The sequence below is a fragment of the Gadus macrocephalus genome, chromosome 15, assembly GCF_031168955.1.
Source record: "Gadus macrocephalus chromosome 15, ASM3116895v1".
In the NCBI taxonomy this organism is placed as follows: Eukaryota; Metazoa; Chordata; class Actinopteri; order Gadiformes; family Gadidae; genus Gadus; species Gadus macrocephalus.
Window position 1 is genome coordinate 1,606,689 of NC_082396.1, and position 15,743 is coordinate 1,622,431.

Genomic DNA, 15,743 nt, shown 5'->3' on the forward strand with positions numbered 1-15,743 from the left:
TTTATTGTGTATTGAAGTTTTACTGTGTATTTAAAAATGTATTTATTTAAATTATTTATTTATTTATATTATATATTGCTTTTGTATATTATTATATATTCAATAACATGTGTGCACTTTTATGGAGCTGCTCATTGCATTTCGTTGTACTTGGTACAATGACAATAAAGCTTTCTATTCTAATCTATTCTATTCTAAAGAAGAAATAAATTGTTTATAACTTAACCACTTCATCTAAGTTAGGGGGGAGCTCCATTGAGATGACCTTATATGGTCAGTAATAATAATAATAATGCATTTTATTTAGAAAAGCGCCTTTCAGGTCACTCAAGGACACTGTACATCACACACAATAAAACACACAATGAAATATACAAAAAACGTGATAAAATAGACATAGAAAGGACAACATAATAAGTTAAAATACATAGGGCAGAATGGCAGGAAGCATGGAGGTTAGAGAGAGTAGGCAGTCCGAAACAGGTGGGTTTTTAGTTGTGCTTTGAAAATGGGGAGAGAGTCACAGTTTCGGAGGTCGGGTGGTAGAGAGTTCCAGAGCTGGGGAGCAGAGCGACTGAAGGCTCTGCCCCCCATAGTGCTGAGGCGGGCAGGGGGCACAGAGAGGTGGATGGAGGAGGAGGATCGAAGGGAACGGGTGGGGATGTTAATGTGCAGGAGATCAGAGAGGTAGGGAGGGGCGAGGTTATGGATGGCCATGAATGTAAACACTAGGAGTTTGTAGTTAATGCGGTGGGTTACGGGGAGCCAGTGGAGCTGCTGGAGGACAGGGGTGATGTGATGGTATGAGGGGGTCTTTGTGATGATGCGGGCAGCAGAGTTTTGGACCAGTTGTAGTTTGCGGAGGGACTTGTGGGGGAGGCCGAAGAGGAGAGAATTGCAGTAGTCCAGACGGGAGGTGACGAGGCTGTGAACAAGGATGGCGGTGGTGTGGGGGGTGAGGGAGGGGCGGAGTCTGTTGATGTTGCGGAGATGGAAATATGCAGTGCGGGTAATGGTGTTGATGTGAGAATGGAAGGAAAGTGTGCTATCGAGGATGACACCCAAGCTCTTAACCTGAGGGGAGGGGGAAACTGAGGAGCTGTCGATGGTGAGAGAGAAGGTATTGACTTTCGCTAGTGTGGATTTAGTGCCGAGGAGGAGCATTTCAGTTTTATTGCAGTTTAGTTTAAGGAAGTTTGAGGTGAACCAGGTTTTTATTTCGGAGAGACAGTCGGTGAGGGAGGGGGGTGGGAGTGAGGAATTGGGTTTGCAGGAAAGGTAGAGCTGGGTGTCATCAGCGAAGCAGTGGAACTGGATATTGTATTTGCGGAGGATGTGGCCGAGGGGGAGGAGATAGATGATGAATAGAAGAGGCCCCAGGACAGATCCCTGGGGCACACCAGTAGTGACTGGGGAGGGATTGGAGGTGAAGGATTTAAGCTGGATGAACTGGGTGCGGCCTGTGAGGTAGGAGTGGAACCAACTGAGGGGGGTGTGGGAGAGGCCAATCGAGGAGAGTCTGCTGAGAAGGATGGGGTGTGAGATGGTGTCGAACGCTGCACTCAGATCGAGGAGGATGAGGATGGAGAAGGAACCAGAGTCAGCTGCAATGAGGAGATCGTTAGTGATTTTGATGAGGGCGGTCTCTGTGCTGTGACGGGGGCGGAAACCGGACTGGAAAGGCTCGTAGAGGGAGTGGAGGGATAAGTGGGAGTGAAGTTGGGAGGCGACAATCTTTTCTAGGGTTTTGGAAATGAATGGTAGGTTAGAGATGGGGCGGAGGTTACTGAAGTTGTTGGGGTCTGAACCGGGTTTCTTTAATATGGGGGTGACAGCGGCAGTTTTGAAAAGTGAGGGGACTATTCCAGATGAGAGTGAGGAGTGAATGATGGCGGTGATGAGAGGGAGGAGGGAGGGGAGGCAGGATTTGACTAGGGTTATGGGGAGGGGATCAAGCTGGCAGGTGGTGGGCTTAGATTTGAGAATGAGAACGGAGAGGTCGGAGGCAGTGGGGAGAAGAAAACTGGCGAAGAGATGGCAAGTAGGGGGAAGTGCAGGTGGGGAGAGAGGGGGGGAATTGGGATGCAGGTGCTGATGAATGGTGTGGATTTTCAGATTGAAATAGTCCAAGATGGAATTGTAGGATTCAGTGGAGTACAAGTGGGAGGGGAGAGAATTGGGTGGGTGGAGGATTTTTTTGAGAACCGAGAAGAGGGTTTTTGAGTTAACTTCATTGGTTAAAATGAGGCCGGAGTAGTAGGTGGATTTGGTCAGGGATATGAGGTCCTTATATTGTGCAATGTGGGAGGTGTACATGTCATTGTGGATGGTGAGACCGGTTCGTTTATAAAGTCGCTCAAGTTGACGGTTTTTAGCTTTCATGGACCTGAGCTCGGGGGTAAACCAGGGGGCAGATGTGGAAAAGGAAACAGACTGGGTTTTTAGGGGGGCGATAGAGGTGAGAGTGTTTGTGAGGCAGGTGTTGTAAAGAGTGACGAGTTCATCAGGGTTTGAGGTAGAGTCGGTGGTCGGAAAACCGTCAATGAGGGAGCAGAGGGTGGCAATGTTAATGTTCTTGATATCGCGAAATGAAATGAGGCGGGGCAACTTGATTGTGGAGAGGCGGAGTACAGCTTTGAAAGTGAAGAGGGAGTGATCTGTGGCGGGGAAAACATCAGCAGTGGGCTTGGAGGGGGTGAGACCGGAGCAGTTAGCGGTTCCTGGCCGAGCTCACCAGGGAGGCAAACATGAACGTGCATTTATGAACGCTCGCAGTGCACCCGCACATGCATGTCTTTTCTAAAGCGTAGGCCTACCCAACTTTTATAACTAAAATAAACTAGACACTTAACAGTGTATCAGCAGAGTGCAATGCTTCTAAACTTTAATCAAATGTGCAGACAAAGTTCAACTTCATGAAGTAAAGTTCATTCATGGTGCGTGCTGCTTAAATGTAATGCATGGCAGCGTGCAGGGTCAACGACACGTATCTTCCAATCATATAAATATAATATTGTGGAAATTGCATTAAATGGAAAGAGACAATTTCTCACGTTGAGCACACGAATGCGTGACTCGTTTATTTTCGTTAGAAAACCAAAACATTAAACTAACATTGAATGGGACAGCGATCCCTGAACAACCAAGACAGAGTAAACGATATGCATACAACAGTGTAGGTTTGAAATTTTAGCCTGCAGGCAGTCGGACAGATTTTTTTGTGTGTTGTGAATAATTTTTCCAAATCAGCCTTTTCTGATTTTCCCAAACGGGGGTACCATGAAGGAAATATAACATGCCTGATTTCCTATTACAAACAGCCAATTATTTTCCTCTAAGGAACCACCACTGAGCTAGAGAGAAGAGCAGATAGAAGTGAGAGGAGGAGGAGAAGAGAGAGGAGAGGATGGAGAGAGGAGAGGATGGAGAGAGGAGAGCTGACAAGACAAAGTCACAGTACTCACACACATGGGGAGTATCTTTACATGTAGTCACTGTGACCTTTGTGTAAGTGTGTAACACATGTTGGGCTATTGTACATTGGAGATTAATTTACTGGTTCACCAACTAAAACTTTTACATTTCTTCAATGATTTAAAACGTTCCATCACTCTCGAAATAATCAAAATAAGGGTTTTAGAAATAAACAATTTTATTTTTTGTATTACACTTATTTTAACCTTTTTTTTTTATATATATCTTTAAGCATAAAATAAATAAAGGGAAAACAGACACATAAATGGAGTGTAATATAACCCTATATAAAGGGTTATATTACACAACTGCAGGGTTAATTCTTAAAGATATTCTCCTCGTTAAATGACAGCAGTATGACATTAATGCAGATCTCTCAGATCTCACATAGTAGAGATTCTAATTCTAATTCAGGAAACAACATTAGTTGTTTTGGTTGTTTGATTATTTTATTATCAAACAAAGGTCCTAGTCTGTTTGATTGACAGGTGAGATGATCAGGGGGGCAGAGTTTGTACCTTGTTTTTGATACCATGGATTGAGGAAAGGATAGAGAGGCTCAGTGAAGGTGCAGCCAGTAGCAGAGTAGATATGAACCCTGGCTTCCACATCATAGAAGGAGACCAGACCCTCATCATAATCAACAAACACCCCCACCTTCTGGAGCCCAGCTCTCAGAGGGAGACGGACATCAGGGTCATTACTAAATACCAACCCATGCTTGTCGTACCAAAGAGTCCAGTAACCCGTCTTAGGGGTCCTCTCTGTCTTATCTTTTCTGTTGATGGACTCTCTGGCCACTCCTAACCACCATGCAGTCTTGTTTTTAACCTGGACCTCAAAGTAAAATCTCCCTGAGGAGAAGCTCTGCCTTGGGAGAACAGATATATAGTATGCAAATCTCTTAGGGTTGTTGAGTTTCTTCCACACACCTCCATCATGTGCTTGTTTCCCATCCTCAGACAGGAGGAGCATGGGATAAGCTGTATCAGGATCCAGCGTCACATCTACTTCATACTTCTGGACCCTCTTCAGTTCAGCGTCACACAGCTTCTTCATCTCCATGTTCAGTGTCTCCTCCAGCTGATCCAGGGATCTCCTCAAGGTCCCTACGTATGACGGAGGACGGACCTCCACCGTGGTCCAGTCCCTGGTGGGTGGAGGATCCTTCAGGGATCTGAAGGTCTGGAGGAAGTGGAGGTGGTCTTCAGTGTGTGAGAGCCGCTTCACCTCGGAGCTTCTATTGGTCAGATCTTCTATTTCCTGCTCCAGCTCTTTGATGAGGTCTTCAGCTCGTTTCACTGTGGATTTCAGTTTCTCTTGAACCGTTTGGTTGAATTCATCCCGGCCCTTTTCAACACAGCCTATCAGAGCAGTGAAGACCTGCCCACCTTGGGCTATCTCTCTGTCTGCGTCTTTGTTGCTCAGTTCCACTGTGTCTTTGATCTCCTTAATCTTTTGTTTTCTCTCCTGGATCTTCTGCGGAACGTCAGCCTCTATCTTCCCCAGCTGGGCCGTCTTCACTTCATATTCCTCCTTTAGAGGTACAACAGGATGGGACTTGTGGTCTGTCACTGTGCACAACAGACACACACACACACACACCTGTTCAGTCTGGCAGAAGAGCTCCAGAAGTCGGTCGTGTTTCTTACACATCAAGTCTTCCAGACGGTCCATAGGCTCGACCAGCCGATGTTTCTGCAGGCGAGCGACTACCTGATGTGGCTCCAGGTGGGTTTGGCAGTAAGAGGTAAAACACACTAGGCAGGACTTCACAGCCTTCTGCTGGGTCCCAGTACAGACGTCACAGGGAACTTCTGCTGGTTCATCACAAGGCTGCTCTTTTACTCGTACGGTTGTTCTAAACTGAGCAGCCAGCTCTGATAAGAAGGTATTGACCTGTAGATCAGGTCTTGTGTTGAAAAGCTTGTTGCAAACAGGACATTTGTACCGGACTTGTTCATCCCAGAACTTTGTAATACAGGTTCTGCAGAAGTTGTGTCCACATGCGGTGGTAACTGGACTGCTGAACACATCCAGACAGATGGAACATGAAAAGTTCTCTTCAGACCAGGAAGTGTTAGCACAGGCCATTCCTAGACACAGACGACAAGGTTTATGTATTGAGCAATTATAGATATCTTATTCAATAACAGGAAGAGAGGTTTTACTACAGTACTACAGTACAGCCTCTTCCCCGAGGCCATCCGACTCCTCAACTCTAAGGGACTGCGATCTGATCATCTCTGTTGCCCTTGGTTTATGCACTATTGCACTTTTGTTTTATATTCATATTTATTATATTCATATTTATATTCCCGCACTACTCAGACACAGTCATGTTTACATTTTTATTCCCGCACTACAAATTCCACACAGTCACTTTACTGGTTTGCAGTTATATGTAGCATGTTGTTGTTGTTGGTGATGTTATTATTGTCGCTCTATGTTGCACCTTATGTTCTTGGGAAACGCTATTTCATTTCACTGTATAGCCTACTGTGTATATGGCTGAAATGACAATAAATAAATGATCTTATCTATCTTATCATATTCAACTGCTCCTCAAAGTTGTGCTGTTTTACTTACTTGTTCTTACTGTCTCTGACTTTTTGTTCCGAAATGCGTTTTATTTTTCTCCTGAACGGGAGAACAGCTTCGACGTGGGTTGCTTTGGTTTCGAATGTTAAGTTTCGTTTCCTCAATATGACGTCCTCTCCGCTCATCCCCTAACACCTGGCTCCTCCCCTAACACCTGGCTCCGCCCCCACGGTTTACAGACGTTTCAAACGTTCACACCCTGAATGTGGGCGCATTCAGTAAAGGCTGCTTAAAATGCGTTGACATGTTCTCTTTTCTTTGCGGCATTCAAATATGTTCAACCCGACACATAGACTCTGGGTAAAAAATAAAGTTTGTGATTCAGTGGTGATTTGTGACTTTGCAACTGAGTAAGAGCTGTACAAACACATTTGACTTTATTTGATTTTTGATTTTTTTTGACTGTGCCTGGTATATTCTTCACAGTCTATTAAGTTAACACTTGTAGTGATACTGTATAAGGATTCTCTCCCAGCTTCTAACCTCATAAAACCGCCAAGTCATGTGACTCGGGGTCGGGCAGACGAACCATACCGATGAGCTCACCTTCAGTCAGAGCCAACTAACACTTTATTTCCACTGAATTAAAAATAGGTTTACCTCGAAAATTCACAAATTATAAGATGGAAGACTTAATGTATTGTTCATAACAGTATGCTTGGGAAACAACCCGCCCTTCCTGATACAAATATTTCTTCACTGGTCATATTACAGTCCTTAATAACTGAATGGAGAAATCAAAATGTATGATATTAATGATTATGAAGTCATATTATAAAGAGAGAAATAAATAAAAATCCAAACTCCGCCTTATTGTTTTGTTTAAATGTGACCTTTTTTTATTTGTTGCGGCTGTGGACCATGGCGCCTGGGCCCCCCGGGTCCGGGCGGTCTTCAGCGGCCCTCAGCATCAAAGATACCTCCAGCGGGAAGTCCGTCAGCCGCCCTTCAACCGTCTGAACCACAGAGAGTAGATAGACAGAGGGAGCTAGTCCTGAAACACTCAAACCCAGCTGGTCTCGGCTACAGAGCCAAGATCAGGATAACGGCAGTCCTCCCAACAGGTTGATTGATTCAACATGAGCATGTGATCGCCATCATAAGCAGAGTCGTAACATTACTGTAGGTAATAACACGATTAAAGCTACTCACCTCCTGTGTCATTGTGACCTTGGCCATGGGGATGTCCTTTATAGCGACCTAAGCAACAAAGACACAAGCTCACTGCTTTAGTGTTTAACAGAGGATGCCGTGAATCAGACCCGTATGTGCTTCCACAGAGTGTGGCTTTGTGGCGTCACTCTTACAGGCAGACGGTCCTCTTTCCTGCAGCCAGCAAAGACACTCCCGAAGCCTCCCTGTCCCAGCTGCTGCAGCTCCTCGTACAGAGCGTCAAAGTCGGCTGAGACCACCCAGACCGTTAGTGAGTCTATTAACCCATCCATCCCTCCGTTCAGCCCTTCATATCTAACCCTCCATCTGTCTGACCTGTGCTGTAGGTCGTCAGGCGGGTCCTGCAGGAGGAGGAGATACGGAGGGAGCTGTGGTCGGAGCGCTCAACACCTCCAGACGAGCTGAGTCCTCTGTCAGCTCCGTCTGTGTCCCGGGATCCGGCCGGAGACCCCCCCCCCCCCCCGGGTCTACACGGGCCTCAGAGGGGTCCTCCGGCCCCCCCACAGCCTCCACATGGGGAGGGTGTTGCCCTGTGGTGGTCCTCCACCTCTTGGAGGGGCTTGGGCCTTCCTCGGGATCCTCTCTGCTCCTCTGCCCCCTCACTAGCCCTCCGCACACGGAGCACACTAGCTCCCTCAGAGCAGGACTTTCACTTCCCTAAACATGTTATCTGTGATAGGGCTCCTCAGTGTTTCTATATACCGCCCCTCCCTCTGAACGTCCGCGGGGCGTCCGGGGGCTACTGGTTGAGGAGGTGGACCGGTAACCGGAGGGTGACCGGGTCGAGTCCCGACCGGTAGGTGAGCTATGTGGACGGGGGGAGTCGTTGTGCAGCACTCTCCTCCGTCCTCGTCCACAGAGGAGGTTCCCTTGAGCAAGGCACCTGAAGCCCCCGGGCTGCACTGCGGCCGCCCACTGCTCCGGGGACGCCGGGGTACCGTGTGTGTGTGTGCCCCCGTGTGTGGGGACAAGGTCACTCCTCTGTGTGTGTGTGTGTTCACCAGCTCCCGGATTGGTCAGGAGCAGAGAAAGAATAAAGGATACCTTAACTTAACTTAACTTAACTTAACTTCATTTAACTTGGAGGAATATGCTTCCAATGTTCTAAATGGGCTGCAGACTTGCAACAGATAATCCACAACAATATTAAAAACAATAATTGTAATTGTTGACGCACCTGAACATCTTTGAAAACACACACACTCGCTCAAACACACACGCGTGCATGCGCACACACACACACAAACAGACACATCACACACCACTTCTTAGCAGCGATGACTTAGCCCGGCTATTGCCAGACAAAGCTCAATCATAGATCTGTCTTCAGCACAAGAGGCGTGATCAACAGGCCTAGTTCAAATGACTCTTTACGCAACTGGCTGCTTGTCGTCATTGTGTGTGTAGGAGCCATATTAAATGTGCTTTATTTTCGTGTAATTTTACCCCGTGCCAATAGGGGGCTGTGTGGTTCAGTTGACCTCGGGTCAGCAGAGTGAGGCATTTAACCTGATTGAACCTGATCACAGGTTGTTGTTGATGGGGAAGCAAACAGTTTTTCGACTGTGCCCGTGTGCCCGTGTCCCCGTTTGTTAATGCATCTTAGTTTAGTGAGGAATTCGGGTTTATTGTTTTGTTACATATATTTTGAGTTAGAATTACTGCGGCTGTGTATTATTGGAAGGAAAATAAACCAGCAAAATAAACTGAACTGTCTTCGTTTTTGCGGTAATTGGAGCGCGCTGGGCGCACGTCGGAAACTATAAACGGAATCAACAACCAGTAGTACTAAGTTTAGGGCTTAGTCACTACATTTAGGTCGAAAAACTGCTTCGATTTGGAGAACGTTCACCAAGAAGACGCCGACTTGTTACATTGTGGATTAACGTCTTCTTTGGAAACCACGGATGTGAGGGTGGGCGGGGCACTATCGCCCACCAGGGGCCAGCCGCCCCTGTGTTTGGAGTTGCCGATCGCTTACGGAGCTGGAGCTACCGGAGTGAGCTACGTGTCAGCGACAGCATCATCTCACCGGGACATCATTCATCAAAGCCGGCCAACGCTCGATTGGGGGCATGCAGGTTTATGTTTGTGTGGATCAGCGCTGATATGAATGGCCATGGCATTTGTGTGCACACATTCGCGTAAACCCAATGCATTGGTAGCAGACTCGCAACCGACTAAAAATAACTTTCTCGTCGAGACGAGTTGTTTGCGCAACACAAACTATTTTGCGGACTAATAAAGCCAACTGACTTTGTCGTCATTATGGCTGAAGAGGAAACAGGCCAACTGGGCCTTGAGACTGAGCTTGCGGGTGCAGAGGTAAAATCTGTAACTGAAAAACGTGTTGGTAAATTAACACATAAAGCTTTGTTGGAAAAAATAAGCATTTTAGAAAAGGAAAGAAAGTCTAACTTTGGTAAACTGTCTAAAGTAAAACATTCTATTCTTAAATTCATGGGTGATAAAGAACATGTGAATAAGGTTGAAAATGAGCTAACCGTTTTTAATGAGTTGTGTAACACAATACAGCAGGTGCATGCATCTTTATTGGGTTTATTGCCTGCTGAGGAAGCAAGCAAACATGAAATATGGTACCAAGCTAAAATGTTGAATGTAAAGGAGTTTCTTGTGGGTACAAATCAATGGTTGTCTGACACTGCTGCTTGTCCAGCTACTAAAGTGGGTGATGATCATGATGATGAGGTTAATGATGATTTACTGGGTCAAACTGAACAATCTCAAACTGTCCAAAGTGAAAATGAGATTGGACCTCAAGACAGCATTTCAAATGTGCAGTCAAGGCACCATGGCTCAAACAGATCGTCAAGTAGCAGATTCTCCACTTCATCAGCCAGACGCAGGGCAGGGCGGAACGGGCCGCACTCTTGGCCCGAGCTGCTGCTTTAAAGGCTAAACATGCTTTGGAGGAGCAGGAACTTCTCTTGAGGAGAAAAAGGGAGAAGCTTGAGCTGGACACTGAGATAGCTGCCACTTCTGCAAAGCTAGCAGTGCTATAGATGGGGAGCAGCATCCATTCAAGGCAATCTGATGGAATGGCTTCCTACTTCAGAAAAGGGGCTAGATCTAAGCTCACCTCTCTCAATCCACAGGCCTCAATATATGTGGCTCCACCCGCACAGCAGCGTGAATCTTTACCACAACAATGCAATGCTGAAACTTCAATAGTTTCAGCATCTTTGTCCATGCATTTTGCATCACAACCACAGCCAACTGTCAGTCATGGCTCTCAACTGCCTCACTTGCAATCAATGCCAACATTCAGTCAAAGCTTTCAACCCACTCTAGGCCAACATGTGCAGCAACCCCTGCAAGACCAAAATCAGACAGCAGGTCTTTACAATCTGCTGCAACAACAGAATGACATAACGGCTCTCCTTGTTCAAATGCAAACATCACATCTGCTGCCGCGCAGAGAAATTCCAACTTATGATGGAGACCCTTTGCAGTTCAACACATTTATGAGGGCATTTGAGCACTGCGTGGAAGCAAAGACTGGCTGTAAAGGAGACTGTTTGTACTATCTCGAACAATTCACTAGGGGGCAGCCTAGAGATATTGTACGCAGCTGCCTTCACATGACTGCAGACAAAGGATTTGCTGTCGCTAAAAGGTTACTAAAGGAGCACTTTGGAAACGAGTTCAAAATAACAGCGGCCTACATAGAAAAGGTCACAGGATGGACAAGCATCAAAGCTGAAGACGCCAAAGCGCTCAAAGCTTATGGGCTTTTCCTCCGTGAGTGTTCCAACGCTATGGAAGATCTTCAATATTTGGAGGAACTTAACATGCCAGCGAACATGAAGATTCTTAGTCAGAAGCTTCCGTATAAACTAAGAGACAAGTGGAGATCAAAGGCATGTGACGTACTGGAGAAAACTGGTCGAAGGGCACGATTCTCAGACCTTGTCAAGTTCATTGAGTGCCAGGTCAGAATCATTTCAGATCCAGTCTTTGGTGATATACAGGACACTTCACCTGTGCTCAAAGGAGCTACAAAAGTGAGCAAGATACAGGTGACGCCACAGCTGAGAAGAAACAGCTTTGCAACACAGGTGGTCATTGAGGATGGATATAAAGCAGACACTCACAGGAATGAGGACGGATACAGCAGACCAGATGGTGACCAGAGGGAAAAGGCTCTCGGCAAAGTGACCACCTTCACTAAAACTACTTCTGTCTTCTGCCAGTATTGTGCTGCTGGTGGTCATGTTTTAGATCAATGTTTTAAACTGGGAAGAAAACCACACAGGGAGAAACTGGACTATCTAAAGGAGAAAGGTCTGTGTTTCAGTTGTTTGTGCACAGGACACTTGAGCAGGAATTGCGACAGGCGCATCACTTGCAAAAAGTGCAACCAAACGCACCCCAGTGTTTTGCACATTGAAGAGAAAGAAAGGGTTTCTTCAAAGGATGAGAAGAACAGTGAGCGGTCAAAAACATCTGAGAGCCGCACAACATCCTCCGCTTGTGGTCTTACAGGGGCTGGCCACTGCAATGGTATTCTTCCCATTTTGCCTGTTAAGGTGAAGTGCGCAAAGGGAAACAGGGTTATTGAAACCTACGCTTTTCTGGACCCAGGGAGTACAGGAACTTTCTGCACCAGGAAGCTTGTCGACAGGTTGAACATGGAAGGACGCAAATGCAAAATTCATATCCGCACCTTGGGCCATAACAACTCAATAGAAAGTTCTATCGTTGACAGTCTGGAGATTTCCGGATTGTCTGGTGAGAGCTTCCATCCACTTCCCAAAGTGTTTACCCAGAAAGAAATGCCCGTCTCTACAGCCAACATAATCAGTGAAAGGGAGCTGAGAAAATGGCATTATTTAGACAATGTAAACATTCAACACATAAACGCTGACGTGGATCTGTTAATTGGCACAAACGCCTCCAAGTTGATGGAGCCTTGGGAGGTCATTAACAGTCGTGAAGGTGAAGATGGACCCTACGCGATCAGAACCCTACTGGGGTGGGTAATAAATGGCCCGTTAGGGGGAAGTGACGACTGTGGAAGTGACCACCCTTCATTTTGTACAAATAGAATTGCCATTGACCATATTGAAGAACTGTTAATTAGCCAATATAACTATGACTTCAATGACCGAGCTTCTGCAGAACAGGAAGAACCTTCTGGAAAGAAACGGAAGAAGCTCAAGAAAACCAACCACAAATCGGTTCAGTCCAAAGCAGAGGAAGAAGAAGTGTTGCCTACGAAAAAGATCAAGTTTAAAAAGGTCAAGGCCCAGAATCCAAGTGAGGTGATAAATATAGACGAAAGTGAGGAGGAGGAGGTCGTTGTGATGAAGAAGAAGACAAAGAAGAACAAGACGGGATCTAAAACATCTGTGACCAAGACGATAGCCAGTGAGGAAGAATCCCAGGGGGTCGATCAGAAGGCCAAGAAGAGTAGAGCGCATTTAGAAATGGGCAAGGACACGCTCGAAACTGTCCAGAAAAAGAAAGGAAAGCAGGAGGAAACCAAGCCTATCAAAGGGAAGAAAGGGTCCAGTAGTGTTGTGGTCGTGGAGGAAGATGGTCCAAAGCCAAAGAAGAAAAAGGTAATAAAGGCGGGGAAAAGAGAGGATTCCCTCAAGGTCGAGGTAGCCCAGGAGGTGAGCGTCGTCGACGATAAGCAGCAGAAGAGTAAAAAAAAGAGAAATACTAAGGTAGACAAACAGAGCAGCGCAGTGCAGGCGCCGAGACCGGAGACGACGGACCAGAGAGATGAAGACGGAGAGTCTCTGGAGTCCTTGAAGGAGAAGCTGACTGAGGTCAAGAACGAGAAACTGAAGATCCAGAAAGACTTCACCAGGTTGCAGAAGGACTTCCGGTCGCTGAGGAGGGAGCATGAGCAGGATCTCGAGCACCTCAAGAAGGAGTTGGCGGAGGAGAGTGACAAGAATTTGAAGTTGGAGTTGGAAGATCTGGAAATAAAGCAAAACTATTCTCTCAAGCAGCTCATGAGGGACTTCAACACACAAATGGCTCATTTAAAATTGTTGGTGTAATTGCTCTAGCAGACGCAATTAGGGGCTGGTGTGTAGGAGCCATATTAAATGTGCTTTATTTTCGTGTAATTTTACCCCGTGCCAATAGGGGGCTGTGTGGTTCAGTTGACCTCGGGTCAGCAGAGTGAGGCATTTAACCTGATTGAACCTGATCACAGGTTGTTGTTGATGGGGAAGCAAACAGTTTTTCGACTGTGCCCGTGTGCCCGTGTCCCCGTTTGTTAATGCATCTTAGTTTAGTGAGGAATTCGGGTTTATTGTTTTGTTACATATATTTTGAGTTAGAATTACTGCGGCTGTGTATTATTGGAAGGAAAATAAACCAGCAAAATAAACTGAACTGTCTTCGTTTTTGCGGTAATTGGAGCGCGCTGGGCGCACGTCGGAAACTATAAACGGAATCAACAACCAGTAGTACTAAGTTTAGGGCTTAGTCACTACAGTGTTAAATCAGCCAATAGCGTATGAAGGTATTATTGTAGCAAAAGTCTTTAGCACCTGTAACTGCAGAATTTGAATGCGTACACTAAAGTCACAGTAAATTTGAAGTCGTATATATTTATTTTGCATGTGTACTCTAAAGTCACAAATGTGTAACAGTACATTTGTAGTCGTAAAAAAAATATAAATATTTTTTATACCATTGTAAACACAAAATAGGGTCTACGAGTACGCTAATCTGTGTTACAGGTGCACAAATCCTTTTGCTACAATTATTGCAGCGCAGTTGGTGCAAAACACATTCGCACACCCGTGTTTCATAATCTGAGAACATGCCCAAAAGGTGTGCATTCGTAAACCCAAATTTGAACAAATGCATCAGAAGTTGCACATCTGTGAACGCTATGTTAATTCAGCATTTTAATGAGCGAGCACAAAACCATTTTACAACTGCTCGAATCTGCTCCTGCAAGTCTCAGCTGTGGGGTTTTTTGCAGGTTGTTTTGCAACACCCCTAGGTGGTAAATGTGTAGCAAAAGTATTCGTATCCGTAGATGACAGAGCGTCCGTGAGCGGGACAAAATAGTCCCGCCCATAATTTCCTAATCCAATGAAAATCGCCGGCAGGGATGCATTTCTCAAATTACACTGTCTGGGACCCACCCCGTGCCAGCCATGGAGCTATAAAGATCGCAGCATACTCAGCACGGGATACGTTTATTTCTGGAGAAGTGAAGAGGGCGTCCTACTGAACGGAGATGGGTATCCTACATTATGTTAAATGAAATGACTTAGTTCAAGTGAATTCACCCCAAAGTATTTCATTAACATGCCGCAAATGTCCTTGAATGTATTTTAATGGTCGCCATAACATAAATTCAGAAATGTTAATGCAATACTTTGGGGAGAATTCCCTTGAACTAAGTCATTTCATTTTACATAATGTAGGATACCCACCTCCGTTCAGTAAGACGCCCTCTTCACTTCTCCAGAAAGAAACGTACCGCGCTAAGAATGCTGCGATCTTTATAGCTTCATGGCTGGCACGCGATGGGTCCCAGTCAGGGACGGCTGGTATAAATGGGCTAACAGGGCTAAGCCCTCTTACAGTGAAAATAAAAAAAATATTATTTAAAACTTAGAACATATTGTTTTAAATTTTGGTAGAACCTAAAGGAGCAACAGCACCAAAAAGTGACAAAAAAAACCAGGATATATATATCTTCGTTTTTTTCCTGTGAATGGGCTAAATGTATTCAGCCCAAGCGCAGTAGCGTAAGCTTCCATTGACGTTTGATTGACAGGTGCCCTGACACGCCCCCTTCATATGCTTCCCATTTGGGCTAAATTAGTTTAGCCCAAAGGCTGACCTAGCACAGTAGCTACAGTACAGTGTCCTTCGACTAATCACCGCACAGTAGCGCAAGTGCAGTATGGCGGGCGTTAGCATGAAAATGAATGAAGTGGATTATTTACTTTCTAATCGGTTTTCTTTAATGTCTTTGGAGGAAAAATTGGAAGTGAAAAGATTGGGGACACATCAACCAAACGATGTACAGATTTACTGTCAGGAGTGCGGTCAGAATATGGCCGGTAATAGTGCATTTGTAAGCGGGTCAACTACGTTTCGTATCGAAACATTTAAAAAGCTGTCTAAATAACCCAACATGACGTGACAAGTGTGTAGAGATAGTGGCCCCTCTCCAAGCTGCATTTCAGTGACAGGCAGTAACAATAAGGTTCTCTAAGGAATCGGAAATGATCTCATTTAATGTTGCATACAACATTGCCAAAGAGGAGTTGCCATTCTCAATTTAAATCCGAAATTATTCTCATGAAGAGAAATGGATTAAACATCAACCCGACGTAGGCCTATAGCAATGAGATGGCATGTGCACAATTCATTGCAGTAGGCCTAATGGGCGACACCTTAAAGCAAAAGACAGCTGCGGACGTCGGAAACGCCACATAGGTATACATGTCCTTCATGATTGACGGCGACACAGACGTCTCTACCAA

At 45.6% G+C, this 15,743-nt stretch overlaps 3 protein-coding genes across 4 annotated transcripts in view; 1 reads left to right on the plus strand and 2 right to left on the minus strand.

Moving 5' to 3' along the window:
* The window catches only part of LOC132473795 (E3 ubiquitin-protein ligase TRIM39-like), a 46,977-nt gene that overhangs the window by 18,951 nt on the left and 12,283 nt on the right, over nucleotides 1–15,743 (minus strand). The gene's annotated exons all lie outside the window — the stretch shown is intronic.
* LOC132473805 (disintegrin and metalloproteinase domain-containing protein 8-like) overlaps nucleotides 1–15,743 on the plus strand; it is a 107,334-nt gene that overhangs the window by 10,776 nt on the left and 80,815 nt on the right. The gene's annotated exons all lie outside the window — the stretch shown is intronic.
* The window catches only part of LOC132473796 (E3 ubiquitin-protein ligase TRIM39-like), a 78,400-nt gene continuing 65,908 nt past the window's right edge, over nucleotides 3,252–15,743 (minus strand). The window contains exon 2 of the mRNA XM_060074069.1: nucleotides 3,252–5,570. Within this exon, the coding sequence (XP_059930052.1) occupies nucleotides 3,943–5,568 (1,626 nt within the window). The 5' untranslated portion in view covers nucleotides 5,569–5,570 and the 3' untranslated portion in view covers nucleotides 3,252–3,942. The remainder of the gene's footprint in view (nucleotides 5,571–15,743) is intronic.